Consider the following 15,972-nt stretch of genomic DNA (forward strand, 5'->3'; position numbering starts at 1 on the left):
CTTCCGGTGTAAAGATTTGTCCTCGACCGAGTGTTGCAGACTGGCACATTCCAAGGTCCAGGACTACGTGCTGAGGGACGTGCTCAAGCTTGGGGCAGCCGCCGCAAAGGCACAATGGGGAAAGGCCACCATTTGAAGCCTTTCAACTGAGGTAGACCGAGGGCCTGGTAACTGTAGAGCACCCTCGGACTGCGTAATTATGTGCTAATCTGAAAAAACAACAGCACACAGTGAAATCTGATGAACATATATAGTTTAAAGGACTGAAATGTAATGAATGTAATGTCTTGTAAATAAGCATTGTGCAGTATTGTAAAAGCATCTCTTTTTTTGCACTGTTTGTAATTATCGGATATGTCGTTTTGCAATGGCTTATTTGAGAGTTTTTTTTATGAATAAAGTATATTTTTGAAATTAAAAAACAGCTTCTTCCCTGCTGCTGTCAGACTTTTGAATGGACTTACCTTGCAATAAGTTGATCTTTCTCTACACCCTAGCTATGACTGTAACACTACATTCTACACTGTTTCCTTTCCTTCTCTATGAACGGTATGTTTTGTCTGTATAGCGCGCAAGAAACAATGCTTTTCACTGTATGTTAATACATATGACAATAATAAATCAAATCAAATCAAATCCTTTCGTGTTTCCCTGGTCTCAAATTCCATTTCCTGTATGTTGTCTGTGTCACTTATAACAACCTGTTGGACTTTAACCTGGTGTTGTTAGACTCCTTTCTGTCACTTATAAGTGTCAGACCAAGATATACGCTGCTTGCTGAGATTTCCCTGCCATACAGGCTCATGAACTGACGTGCACAGCACATCTCCATGTAAACCACTTGAGTAGTCTTATACCTGACTTGTTAGTTTGAAGCTACTCATTAAGATAACTTTCTTGACTCCCCTCATCTTGCTGTGATCCCACCCCATGCTTTTGTCTGCCCTTTCCATCTTGTTATGACCCCTATATCCTGCTGTGATTCCCACTCCTCACTTCCCTGCTATCCTGATCCCAATCAATACCTTGTTGTGGTCCCAAACCTACTTCAACTGCCTTGTTTTATACTTGGCAAAAGACGTGGATCTTCATACAATGGGGACATATCTAATTCCGACATGATCGAAGGAGGAAACATTCAAAACTTTATATGGATTGACACTTTACATTGAGAAAGCCTGTGTTGTTTTTGCTAACTGATGTTTGAAAAAGAGTTCAGTCTATGAGGAATATTGCTTAAAGTAGAACTAATAGAGATAGACTAGCAGCTAAGAATTGTACTTTGTCATGCTTAAGTATTTCAACTGTTAAAGGTTATGCTAATTCTGTTATATTTAAACTGTATTATTAAATAAAGTTTGTTTTGATAAAAGCTTCCTAGTGGGTCAATAGAATCACACCTGGAGCAAAAAAACCATAAGCTCACGCTAATGCCAAAATCAAAAATAATTGGGGTCTTAGCTAACTTCATAATGTTCCTTGGAGTTTTTGAATTGGTCCCTAACAAATGATCATGAGAAATTGATGCAAGCACATTCAGTGAATCATGGAAGAGTGAATAGACATTACCCGATATTGTTAAACAACCCCACATCTTATATCATGAACTGACATGCACAGCACTTCTCCATGTAAACCACTTGAGTATTCTCAAACTTAACCTGTTAGTTTGAAGCTGCTTGTTAAGATAACGTCCTCGACCCTCTCCCCACCCCGTCTTGCTGTGATCTCACCCCATGCTTTCTCTGCCCTTTCCAGCTTGTTATGACCCCTATATCCTGCTGTGATCCCATTCCTCACTTCTCTGTTATCCTGCCCAAATCACATCATTATGACCTCTTCCATGATATGATCCCAATCAATACCTTATTGTGAGCCTGAATAGTATGGAGGGATTGTGTTAATGCAAATGAGTGCATGCTCGCACTGTCTCGCTGCCCCTTTGTGTTAGATAGCTGAATGTGGTTTAGGCAGGAAGGTGCTTCCCACAACAGTACTGATTCATATCCGTAGGATCGACTTATCTTTAGACCGTTATTTCACCAGGCACACCTGTGCTCTCAATGAGAGAATCTCATCTACCACTTTCTGCATGGGAGGAAATCCTTACAATAGATTGGAAATGCAGTCTCTATCAGAGGAGGAGGCTTTTGGCCCTTTGACTCTATGCTAATTCTTTGTAAAGCAATCTAGTCAGTCCCATTTCCCTGCTCTATCATTGTCGCCCTTCTGGTTTATTTCCTTCAAGTTCCCATTCAATTTCATTTTGAATTCATTGATTGTCTCCACTTCCACTATCCACCTAGGCAGGAAGTTCCAGGTCATAGAACATAGAACATAGAACATAGAACATTACAGCGCAGAACAGGCCCTTCGGCCCACGATGTTGCACCGACCAGTTAAAAAAAAAAACTGTGACCCTCCAACCTAAACCAATTTCTTTTCGTCCATGAACCTATCTATCATGACCAGCCACTGGGTATAAAAAAGTTCTTCTATGCATTTGTTCTGCACCTCTTGCCCAAAACCTTAGATCTGTGTCTCCTCATCTTCACATCATCAGCGAATGGAGATAGTTCCTTTCTCTACCTTATCCAAAGCTCTCATCATCTTGTGTACCTCTATCAAATCTTCCCACAATGTCCCTTGCTCTGAGGAGAATAACCCCAGCAACAGTATGCTTAGTCTGTATAGCGTGCAAGAAATAATACTTTTCACTGTATGCTAATACATGTGACAATAATAAATCAAATCAAATCAAATCAAAATCAAAGCTTCTCCAGCCTAACCTATCCTTGTAGCTAAAATCACTCTTTCCTTGGAACCATTCTGGTAAATCTCCTCTGCACCCTCTCACATTCTTCCTCAAGTGTGGTGACTTGAACTTCATTTCTGCACTGTCGGGTTTCTATGACTCTATGATTCATGCAAAACTAGGTGGGCTTAACCAGAACTTTATAAAGGTTCAGCATAATCTCCCTACTTTTGTACTCAATGCTTCTATTTAAGAAGCCCAAGACTCATATATTTTGCTAATTATTTCCTCAATATGTCCTGCCACCCTCAAAGATACATGAACTTCCAAGCCCCTCTGCCCCTGCATTCTTTCTAGAATTGTGCTATTAAGTCATTATTGTCTCTTCCTAATGCATCACCTCACACTTCCCTGTATTAAATTCAATCTGCCATTTGTCTGCTCACTCTGCAATTATCCTGTTGCTGATGATTGGCATCTTCCTCACTGTTTGCCGCAACTCCAAGTTTGGTATAATTCGCAAATTTTGAAATTTTACTCAGTATTTCAATAAGCCACACTGTTTCCATTAATCCTCGGCAGCTGCCTATGTTGGGTATAATACTAACCATTTCTAATGACCTTAAGATGCAAAGGAGCCGTTTATAACACATGAAGTGTGCTGATTGGTTTGAATTCTTCTCTGCACCTTGATAATATTTGCAGAATTTTGATGTTCTGCTTCTACCCCTTATGTAGTCTTCAGGAAGTATCTGTGATCATTTGTCTTGCTCATGCTCCAAGTATCACATTTTGGGTTTGATTTTGGAAAAACAGTCTCACTGTTACAACTCCAGAGGTGAAAGTTGGTCATTCAGTGAGCAATGCTGACTCCGTCATGCACACAGGGCTGATCTTCCATGGCGCTGCAGAGGCAGGACTGGAGATGGGTAACAAAAATAGAAAATGCTGGAAAATCTCAGCAGGTCTGACAGCATCTATGGAGAGAGAATAGAGCCAATGTTTGAGTTCTGGATGACCCTTTAGATTAGTTAGGGCATCATGATCGGCACAGGCTTGGAAGGCCAGAGGGCCTTTTCCTGTGCTGTACTTGTCTTTGTTCTTCACCTGTATAGGCCTAGTGTTCAATTCAGCTGTATAGTATGAGTGTTCGGTTCATCTGTACAGGCCAAGTATTCAGTTCACCGGTACAGGCCGAGTGTTCGGTTCACCGGTACAGGCCGAGTGTTCGGTTCACCAGTACAGGCCGAGTGTTCGGTTCACCGGTACAGGCTGAGTGTTCGATTCACCGGCACAGGCTGAGTGTTCAGTTCACCTGAACAATTAGTATTTGGTTCACATGTACAGACTGAGTGTTCAGTTTACCTGCAGAGGCTGAGTGTTCAGTTTACCTGTAGAGCCTGAGTGTTCAGTTTACCTGTAGAGCCTGAGTGTTCAGTTTACCTGTAGAGCCTGAGTGTTCAGTTCACCAGTACAGGCTGAGTGTTCGGTTCACCGGTATAGGCTGAGTGTTCAGTTCACCGGTACAGGCTGTGTTCGGTTCACTGGCACAGGCTGAGTGTTCAGTTCACCTGAACAATGAGTATTTGGTTCACATGTACAGACTGAGTGTTCAGTTTACCTGTAGAGCCTGAGTGTTCAGTTCACCAGTACAGGCTGAGTGTTCAGTTTACCTGTAGAGGCTGAGTGTACAGTTCACCGGTACAGGCTGAGTGTTCAGTTTACCTGTAGAGGCTGAGTGTACAGTTCACCAGTACAGGCTGAGTGTTCAGTTTACCTGTAGAGGCTGAGTGTACAGTTCACCGGTACAGGCTGAGTGTTCAGTTTACCTGTAGAGGCTGAGTGTACAGTTCACCGGTACAGGCTGAGTGTTCAGTTTACCTGTAGAGGCTGAGTGTACAGTTCACCAGTACAGGCTGAGTGTTCAGTTCACCTGAACAATGAGCATTTGGATCACATGTAGTTCAGTTTACCTGTAGAGGCTGAGCGTTTGGTTCACTTGCACAATGAGTGTTTGGTTTACCTGAACAGGCCAAGCAATGCAGTTTTCCATTAGTGTGAAAGACTGAAAATTGAAGTATTTATTGAACTACAACAAAACAACATGTTTATCTAATTGATGCTGTGTAGATTCCAGAGCACCAGCAGTGAATTCAAACAGAACCATTTGATTCCAAGGCTGATACATGGAGTTTAAATGATACAGAAGACTCAAAGGGGTTGCTGAAACATTTGGGGGGGGGGGGGGGGGGTGGCGGGAGTGGTGGTGGGAGGGAGATCATGTGAATAAATGTCTGCTGTTGGACATATCTCAGCAATAATTAGAGAACAGATATTTATGGGATCCGACTGCTCCCTTGGCCGGGGAATATCATATGGGAGAATGGTGGCGGAAACCTGGAGGGTAAGGAAGAGACATTTACAAAAGGCAGAGGCAGTGAAAGCAGAACCATGCCAATTTGAATTGTTGCTAAAGTGCATGATTTCACCGGAAAGTAGGGCATTTGCAAGTGGCATAGATTAGCACAGACTGCAAGACAAGTTGATAAAGAAAACCATTGTTTGATAATCAGCCAAAATCTCAACATTCTGACTGTGCAGCAAATGCTGCAAGCTACTTTGTCTCAAATGGCAGAATAATTTAAATGTGGTTTTGATCAGTGCCTACCTTAGTCTTAGCAAAATGGTACACTCCTCCTAGCTGGCTCTGTCTTCAGGTTTCCCCAAGTTCTGCAGTAACTTATGCGGCTTTGCTGTAACGAGTTTCAAGGCCGGAAAATTCAATCATCTGACAGTCAGTGACAAACCATTGTACATTCAGAATGAAAAGGTTTTCTGCTGTTTCCTGAAGCCATGCAGATGTGCAAGGAGTCAATATCGTCTGCAGCTGGGCTTTCATGCAAACCACAGGAAGATCACTAAAATAGAGTGAAACACTGAGGCATTAATATAGAACCATCAGAGCCTGCCTGCAGCTGCAATAAAGTCACATGGATTACATTTATGTATAATCCCCAGCTCCCCAACCACATTCGGCTAATCCAAACCTTCCTTCTCTCCCAAAAGAAACACTTGGACAAAACATCTGTGGAAGTTAAAAGACATTTGGATAGATATATGGATGGGAGAGGGTTAGAGGGATATGGGCCAAACAAAGGCAAATGGGATTAGTTAAGTTTAGGAAACCTGGTCGGCATGGACGAATTGGGTCGAAGGGCCTGTTTCTGTGCTATATATCTCTATTACTCCATTAGCTTCTAGTTACCACCACCTTCTCAAGGGCAGTTAGCGATGGGCAAAAAATGTTGGCCGAGTGGAATACTTTTGAAGTGTAGTCACTGTTGTAACACAGCAGTAAATTTGCACACAGCTAGGTTCCCACAAGCACCAATGAAACAGATGGCCAGATGCTTTATCTTAGTTGACAAATATTGGCTAAGACATGGGAGACACACCTTGCTCTTTTTCAAATAATGATGTGGGATTATTTATATACCTGAGGTGGCAGATGGGGCCTCAGTGTCCGAAAGATGGAGCCTTTGACAGAGCAGCACTCTCTCACTGCTGCATGTGTTGGTCTAGATTTTGCACTCAAGTCTCTGAAGTGCAGCTTGCAACCACAACCTCCTGCTCAGGACTCCCAAGAGTGCTACCAACTGAGTCTTGGCTGGTATTGATTCAGTGTAGAAACTCTTCCTGCAAACTTATATTGATTCACTGTCTAGCAACCTGACAGATATCGCTAAATTACCCCAATCCCCTCCCCGGGCCCCTCCAGTTTTCCGTCAACTACACCAATAATGTGTCATTGCAATTTCCTTTAGGTATTGTGTAACAAAACTACTCAGCAACCCACAGAATGTGAATAGGATAGCACCGTAGTTTCCCTAATGAGTTTTTAAGGATGGGTGCCACCAGGAATGATATTGAAGCAAATATACATAAGGCTGCTCCAGAACAGTTTCAGCTGAATGAACTGCCACCAGTTGTGTCAATAACTGGGATCGACAATTAATCTCAATGCCCCCAGTCCAGGATCGAGCAAAAGTCGACCAACTACTCTCCTCCCCCAGATTATGATCCACTGCCTCCTGCCAAAATGGATAAGGAGTGAGGAGACAGGTCTAGGTTTGGTTATAAGTGCTGCACAGATCATTGAGCTTGTAGACACTGGAGGGAATTTTGCGCTCCGGTTTCAGGGGACGAGATCGGCGCCTGGGGAGGACAATCCCGCAGGAATCCCAAAACAGGTTTAACGTTGACGAGAATTCCCATTGCATTGGCATCCCAATGTTGAATGTCAGAATCCCCATTTCAATGCGTGGATGGTTGTTCTGTGATGTGGGAAGGAGGGGGGAAGGAGGGCTTCATGAAGTAGCGGGGTGCTCAGTGGTGGTGGTGGGGGGGATGTTTTCTGGGGACAGGGGGCAGCACGGTGGCACAATGGTTAACATGGCTGCCTCACAGCACCAGGGCAGCCGTGTTAACCATTCCCAGCTTGGGTCACTGTTTGTGCGGAATCTGCACGTTCTCTCTATGTCTGCGTGGGTTTCCTCCGGGTGCTCCGGTTTCCTCTCACAGTCCGAAAGACATGCTGGTTAGGTGAATTGGCCATGCTACATTCTCCCTCGGTGTACCCGAACAAACACTGGGGGAGTGTGGTAACTAGGGGATTTTCACAGTAACTTAATTGCAGTGTTAATGTAAGCCTACTAGTGACACTAATAAATAAAATTTTAAAAATGAAAGAGGAGTGGGAGAGTCCTGGTTGGGGAGGAGGTAGTTCTGTATACCTGGGGGGTGATAGTTGCATGGTGGTGGGGGAATTATGTGGGGTCACCACTAGGGGTTGTGGGGTGGTTGCATGGCAGGGGGTTCTATTTATATATTTTTAAAATGGAAAACCTAAATTGCTGGCAGGTCAGGATCAATCACAGTCTGTTCCGCTGGCGTAACCATGTGGGAACTGCCCCTTAACTTTTTTTTTGGACTAAGTGGCTAAAAATACGACAGAGGGATTGTTCCTTGGGGCCAGTACCTTCCACCCCATTGATCCCGTCCACTGCACCACTCTGCAGAAATATGGGAATATACTCCCCACTGTCTCAGCACATACATAAATAATGGAACTTGAGTGAGAAACTGGAGGATCTAGCATCTGTGGATCACAACAATTTCAGCAAGGGAAAATCACTGTCAAACAAATCTACCTGGTAAGTTCAAACATAAAATCTTCATCTAAGACAGGGGGAATTTTGGAATGGTCCTTACCTCCCTGATGGTTTTTCTCCTCTGGTGAAGCCTTATCCTCCATGCTTCGTCATTTCCTTTTTCTCCTTCTCCTTGTTTCTGCCTCTATTATTAGGATATATATAGGCCATACTGACCCCACAGTCGAAGCTCCAATACAGAAGGGTGCACTGCAAAAGGTTTTCCTGCCTGAAACTGCTGAAAGGCAGCCTGCAGAATCCTTTCTTAGTAATAGAACTGAGGAAAGATGTTTCGAATCGCTTTACTCAAACCTGATGCTTCAGATCAAGGGTGGGATTTTATGGCCTCGCTCGTCCCGGAACCGTAAAATTCCAACTGACGTCAACAGACCTTTCTATGGTCCGCCTCTCGCCCACTCTGATTCCCATGCCGGGCAGGACGGTAAAATTCCATCCCAAGTCTCTGGAGATTCGAAGCCTGTGAACTGAACCACTTCTTGGCTTGACAAACCATACAGATAACCCCACTCATTCCTCTTTTCTACACACTTAAACTTAAGAAAGGAGCAGTTCTGGCTTAAATGTTGGAATTTCCAGACCAGCAGCTTTGGCCCTTGTTATCCTATCACTTAGGCATATCTTCCGCTGGCAGCTGATTCCATTGGAACTTGGCATTTATTTTAAAATGGACCAATTCCTGAGTAAATGATTCAGGTCCGACTTTTTGGATCACTACCCTAATTTTACAGCAATAAAAAAAATCAGAATTTCGGGCCTATCGAGTTTTGGCCTCTAGTTTATAATTGTCAACACTCAGAATTATCAACTGAAAACTAGACTGGGATCAAACTTAGATTATTAGCAATGCTTGTAATGGGTGCAAGTGCCAGCAAACATGCTGAAAATTAAGCAGTTGAGAGTAAGAAGTTAAAGTGGGCCTCCCAGAGAGAAAATAAAGTGCCTCATTCCCAGGATTATATTTTGTTCCTCCTCGCATTTTTGGTGTAAATAGCATTGGTGGAGGTCAGTGAACGGGCATTGAAAAGAAAAGCACTGAATGATGGGTTAGGGTTGCAAATGTATATGTAATCGCCTCAAAGATAGTTAAGTTTTGATTGATTAAATAAAAGTATTCTTGTAATGTAGTACAATAAATAAAGGTCTGCATACAAAACATGGGAGGAACTTTTACTGAACCGTTCATCTGTTTTCAATGGGTTGTAGTAATAACAACTATGAGAATCAACTGGCTCACACACACACACACACGTACCTACACTGTTCTTTCAGTTCTTTGTTCCCCTTTGCTTCAAACATTTATCTAACACTTCTTAAATTCTGACATGGTCTCTACTTCACTTGCTAATTCTGCTGGTACATTTTACCGTCTCTTCAAATGCTGAAGAAATTCTATGAGAAATGTATTAATTAAAAGAATAAAGCCACCTAATTATCGACAAAAGGTCACTCCAAACTGGAAAATGCTTAACAACTGTGCTTCAAATTTATAGCCCTCATCTTCACGTCAAATGGGATGAAGGAGTACAATATAAAGGGAAAGACTCTTAGTACTGTAGAGGATCAGAATGACCTTGGGGTCCGGGTCCATAGGACTCTAAAATTGGCCCCGCAGGTGGAGGAGGTGGTTAAGGCGGCGTATGGTGTGCTGGCCTTTATCAATTGAGGGATTGAGTTTAGGAGTCCGGGGATAATGATGAAGCTATATAAGACCCTCGTCAGACCCCACTTGGAGTACTGTGCTCAGTTCTGGTCGCCTCATTACAGGAAGGATGTGGAAATGATTGAAAGGGTGCAGAGGAGATTTACAAGAATGTTGCCTGGATTGAGTGGCATGCGTTATGAGGATAGGCTGAGGGAGCTCGGTCTTTTCTCCTTGGAGAGACGTAGGATGAGAGGAGACCTAATAGAGGTATATAAGATGTTGAGAGGCATAGATCGGGTGGACTCTCAGAGGCTTTTTCCCAGGGTGGAAATGGCTGCTACGAGAGGACACAGGTTTAAGGTGCTGGGGGGTAGGTACAGGGAAGACGTTAGGGGGAAGTTTTTCACACAGAGGATGGTGGGCGAGTGGAATCGGCTGCCATCAGTGGTGGTGGAGGCAAACTCAATAGGGTCTTTTAAGAGACTCCTGGATGAGTACATGGGACTTAATAGGATGGAGGGTTATAGGTAGGCCTAAAAGGTAGGGATATGTTCAGCACAACTTGTGGGGCCGAAGGGCCTGTTTTGTGCTGTAGTTTTTCTATGTTTCTTTCTATGTTTCTATCTTCAGCTCTTCTTTGCCCTTCAACTGCTCTCTGCACATTTGTGGGCATTAGCTGTCAAGCAATATCTATTATAAGCCCACTAACTCTCACAGATACCTTGATTATGTTTCCTCCCAGCCCGCTTCCTTAAGGACTCTTCATTCTTGTAGTGTGCAAGATGCCACATTCCATACTACAGCTTCCAATGTCCACCTTTTCTCACAAGCGAGGGTTCCCCTTCACTCTGCTTGATAGGGCCCTCAGTGTGCCCACCCCATTTCCCACATTCCTGAGATTAGTTTTTTCCCTTCCTCTCTGAACCATGACATGGGTCCCTTGTCCTTACCTTCCATTCTGTCAGTGGGTTGCTGCCGAAGGAGCCTTGGTGAGTTGCTGCAGTGCATCTTGTAGATATCTATGTGCACACTGCTGCCACTGTGCACCTGTAGCAGAGGGAGTGAAATTTAAGGTGGTGGATGGGGTGCCAACCAGGCTGTTTTGTCCTAGATGGTGTCAAGCTTCTTGAATGTTGTCTGCATTCATCCAGACAAACCAGGAGTATTCTATCACACTCCTGATTTGCGCCTTGTAGCTTGTGGACAGGCTTTGGGGAATCAGGCACTGAGTTACTCAATGCAGAATTCCCAGTCTCTGACCACATTCTTTCATTTCATTTACATTTAATTACTCCTGTCTTCCAACCTATCACAGGTCTGTTCTATTATTCTTTCCTCCCCTCCCCACTTTCCCTGCCTCTGTATTTGTTAAACACTTATATGCCTGGAACATTTCCCAGTTCTGATGAAAAGTCACCAACCTGAAATGTTGCCTGTGTCTTTTTACCTGACTTGTTGAGTATTTCTTGCATTTTGTTTCAGATTTCAAATATTTTGTAGTATTTTGCTTTTGAGTTTATGCAGTATTGGTAATTGCTCCATTTAATACTTAGTGTATATGATATGAAATAGTTCAGGATAATTATTTTTTTATTCCTCAGTTTCAAATATATTTACTATTCCTGCTTTCCCTTTCATTTGGTTCATCCTGTTTCAGAATCCCTTCTCCTATGGTCAGGTTGACAGGGGTGACCTTTTCTGAATGTTGCTACTATGCAAGTTAGGGGTGTGAGAGCATGGCCGAAGTTAGCTTGACAACGGATATATGGGCCGGTCTTGTGCCTCTTTCTCTCCCATACATTGATAGAAGAAGTAAGTGGGAAATCTCTCTTGTGGGAAAATTATACAATTTCTCACTCAAAAACCATAATTTCATTTAATGGCAAATATGGAACCCATAAGGAGACAGGGTTATTGAATATTTTTCTTTTATTTAAAAGATAATTCACAAAATATCAAATTTATTTTATATATTATGAAATAGAATTTGTAAAATGTTAGGAATTCTTAAAGTGAAGCTAGTGTGGGACATTAATTATCTAGGATGGTCTAAAAAAAAGTTTTCCACATTCAATAAGACTTAAAAACTCCAACATTCCGAAGATCGGAGTCAAAATGAGATTTGCTGGATCCGTATCTTTCTGAACTAATAGATAAAGGGGGTTTACTTCCAGGACAACAGTAGATCACAGTCTGGTAAAAAGGACTCTTTTGTTTTTGTTTGTCAATTGTTTGGAACTCCTACAGAAAAGAACCACAGCATAAGATGTTGAAAAATTGGTGGGTGCCTTCATTGGCAACGAAAGAGAGAAGCTGAGTGTGCCACTCGTTGTCTGAATGTACAAGATGCGCCCATATCTTCCTGAATGCTTAACTGCTTGATCTGTAGCTATAGAGTTTTCAGTGTAGTTCAAATGGTATCTCTCCATATTCAAGGCGTGCCATATTCTCAGATCTACAAAATGTCTGAGTGTGTGTGTGAATATTTGTTTGCCTTGGTGTGTAACTAGTATATATGCATACAATATATACACATGTATGTATAGATCAGAGAATATTACATGCTGGTTGGACAACTGTGTTTGGTGAGAAGGATGATGAAATCAAGTCCTAATGTGTTTCTGAGAAACTCAATACTGCAATATTCACAAGTACCATTTAAAATCCATTTAAGACTTCTTTTTAGTAATGTGGAGCAGCTACCATTGGCAGAAATCAAACAGTTCAAAGCAAAAAGATGGTATCAGGCAGACTTTAAAATACAAATAAGCTGGAGCGTTCTTAGAGAAAAACCATTGTAAACAGCCAATATGCATTCAGAGCAATGTGGAGAATTGGAAGAGAAGACAAAAGGAAAGCTGTTTAGTAGAAATGGAAAGTGCCGTGCCTACTTTCCATGAGTCCAGCCAGGCTAAGGGTCCTCATGTCCAGATTTTTCCACCCGAGGCTTGGCTCCACCGAATATGGCTGAGTTTGGATTAGCTACTTGGTTAAGTGGAGCAGCGACTGTGCGAGGTTTAAGTTGCAGTCTGGGTCTCTGTGCACGCTCCTCTGAAAGACACAAAGATAAAACCTTTGTCAATACAGAATACAAAATGTGAATTGGAAAGTGATGAAATTGTCTCAAAAATTGGAAGGAGGAAATTCTTCTGTGACATTTGTGAAATAAAGGTCATTGGTTTACCCACTTTTGTCAGTTGGGAGATACACCAGCAGAGAAAAAATGGTCGCAACTATCTGCTGTGACTGAAGCCTGCACACTATACTTTTCTTTTCAAGCAGATAGCAGGAAACAAAATAGCAATAGGGAATGGATTAGGTTGTCCACTTGGTTTAAGAACGATGACGCTTTCTTTAAAATCTTGTATTCTAGTCAGAAACTTTTTCCCAGGGTGGGAGAGTCAATTATTAGGGGACATAGGTTTAAAGTGCAAGGGGCAAGGTTTAAAGGAGATGTACGAGGCAAATTTTTTTTACACAGAGCCTGGGAACTCACTGCCGGGGTAGGTAGTGGAAGCAAATACAATAGTGACTTTTAAGGGGTGTCTTGACAAATATATGAATAGGATGGGAATAGCGGGATATGGTCCCTGGAAGGGCAGCATGGTCAGTTCAGGCTTGGAGGGCCAAAGGGCCTGTTCCTGTGCTGTAATTTTCTTTGGTCTAGTCTGAACTTTGAATAATTTCTCCTGCCTGAAAATTTAAATATTCAGAGTGAAGAGAATTGTAAGTGAGCTCAGACATAGTTACCAGATTAGTATGTTCATGGGTCAGATGTTAGGTGGAATTTAACATAGAGACACGTGAGGCGATAAAGTTTGGCTGAAAGAACAAGGAGTGGAGCTACAGACAGAATGTAAAACTTTAAAATGGAGTGAAGAGCAGAAAGACATGAGGTTGATATACACAAGCCTTTAGCAGTGGGATCAGAAATTGATAAACGCTGGTTTTCAAAAAAAAGATGTATGGAAATTCTTGGTTTTATGAATTAGGCTGTGGAGGAAAAGACAGAGGAAAGTCATGGTTAGCCACAGTTGGAATATTAAGATGAATTACTAACTGGTGTTTTTTGGCATGGAGCTGTGATTGCGTGAGCACATATCAGTAAACTGCGCAGCCAAAGACCATGATTGTCTACTGTTACGGACAGGGAGGAGAGATAACTGAAACCCCTAAACCCCTATCATTACTGCCCATAATCAGTGTGGTTTTCTTATAACGGTAGATTTGTGTGTTTCTAAGCCCTCTTTAGCATGTGGTCAATTTAAAGGATTTTCTTGAAAAGATGAATGTTCAGCTGGGCATGGATCGAGGCACCTGTGGTTTTCATATCAGGAGGTTACATTTTTTTAAAGATGGACTTGGAGGTTTGGAATCAGGATGGGAGGCTTTCATAGCCTCCCAGGGCCAAGTTCAAATTTCAAATCTCACCAGACCTAACGATTCAGCTTTAGAACCCACTGTGTACGGTGACACAGTGGTTAGCATTGCTGCCTCACAGCGCCAGGGACCCAGGTTCGAGTCCCAGATTGGGTCACTGTCTGTGTGGAGTTTGCACATTCTCCCTGTGTCTGCGTGGGTTTCCTCCGGGTGCTCCAGTTTTTTCCCATTGTCCAAAGATGTGCAGGTTAGGTGAATTGGCCATGCTAAATTCTTCCTTAGTGTACCCGAACCAGCACCCGAGTGTGGCGACTCGGGGATTTTCAAAGTAACTTCATTGCAGTGTTAATGTAAACCTACTTGTGATTAATAAATAATAAAATAAATAAACTCAAAGTGCAGGAGGTGAACACAAACAGCTTGCAAGGACTTAAAAAAACAATTCATAAATCTAGAAATAAGATTTATCAAGGTCCCAGAAACAGAAATATCTAACCCATGGGTTGTAGAAACAGCCATTGATGGTTCTTAAAAGGCAAAGATGGCACTGCCTTTTCTGCAACTGCTGTCTCTTTCAGTGTCTTCTCCACACTGCACAGGACTTTTTCTTAGCATTGGAATAATAAAGTCTCAGAGGGCTGTTTCAGTCAATGGCCATTGTACATCCATAATGGCTAAAAACTGAAAGGCCATTTATATTCAACAGGAGATAGATGGTAGTCTTTCAAACTTAGTTTGTGCTTAACTGGTGTCTTCAGCTCTCCTTTGTGAGGTATTGATCTTGGAGACCAGAAGTCTAGAGAGCTACTGAATTTAAGTTTTGGGCAACAGTATATGTAAATGCCACAGATAACATTATCTTGGTATGTCGTTTCCAGAGAAGGACTCCCATTCAGGGTGAATCAATTAGAACTTTCCAAAGGCATGAGACAGTCTGTGTTGAAGTTGCAAAGGTCACCTGACTCTTCCAGAAGCTTCCAAAGGAACACGGTCTATGTTTGAAATTATGAATAGGCCATGCCTTCACTGGGCATGACATGCCCCTGCTGCTTGAGAATAAAAACAAATTTTTCATAGAAATCATAGAAACCCTACAGTACAGAAAGAGGCCATTCGGCCCATCGAGTCTGCACCGACCACAATCCCACCCAGGCCCTACCCTCATATCCCTACATATTTATCCACTAATCCCTCTAACCTACGCATCTCAGGACACTAAGGGCAATGTTTAGCATGGCCAATCAACCTAACCCGCACATCTTTGGACTGTGGGAGGAAACCGGAGCACCCGGAGGAAACCCACGCAGACACGAGGAGAATGTGCAAACTCCACACAGACAGTGACCCAAGCCGGGAATCGAACCCAGGTCCCTGGAGCTGTGAAGCAGCAGTGCTAACCACTGTGCTACCGTGCCGCCCATGATTTTTTTTTTTGCTTTCCTGATAAAGCAAGGGAAATAGGATCTTCCATTCTTTTCTCTCCTCTCTTTCTCTTGCCTGTTCTGGTCCTCCTTTCTTGCCTGAAACCTGAAGTCTACTCTGCTCTTTGAGGCAAATTTTAACCTATTCAGTTTCTGGTTCTACATCTTCTGCCTCTTCCAATTCTCAGGTGAGGCCAGCATGTTTAGCACCTTGGGGTGTTGTGCCTGTTTTCTAACAGGAAGTACCACCTGATCAGCTATTGCTTTATGCTGTTCTATGGTTAGGGCTGCTAATTTATGCCAAGTTAAATCCTCCTGTTCAATGAACAATTTCACATCAAAGAGCTAGTCATTCTGCTTTCTATTGTTAATATAGGAAACCTGCTGCTGTCGTCTTTTGCTTTGAAGACACAATTTCAGCTATTGAACTTTCCTCTTCTTGCTTCCAATGTTTTCTTTTAATGTCAGGTTAGGCTCATTTTAGTTCAAGTGTTTCAAATCCCTAAAACAGCACCCAATTCTGTTATGGACAGAGGTGGAGAG

The 15,972-nt window shown here is 42.6% G+C and overlaps 1 protein-coding gene across 1 annotated transcript in view; it reads right to left on the reverse strand.

Moving 5' to 3' along the window:
* Positions 1–12,294: 12,294 nt before the first annotated feature.
* Positions 12,295–15,972, reverse strand: part of eif4h (eukaryotic translation initiation factor 4h) — a 55,723-nt gene continuing 52,045 nt past the window's right edge. Inside the window, exon 6 of the mRNA XM_078226027.1 lies at positions 12,295–12,679. Within this exon, the coding sequence (XP_078082153.1) occupies positions 12,540–12,679 (140 nt within the window). The 3' untranslated portion in view covers positions 12,295–12,539. The remainder of the gene's footprint in view (positions 12,680–15,972) is intronic.

Source organism: Mustelus asterias, chromosome 12 (genome assembly GCF_964213995.1).
Source record: "Mustelus asterias chromosome 12, sMusAst1.hap1.1, whole genome shotgun sequence".
Taxonomy (NCBI): domain Eukaryota; kingdom Metazoa; phylum Chordata; class Chondrichthyes; order Carcharhiniformes; family Triakidae; genus Mustelus; species Mustelus asterias.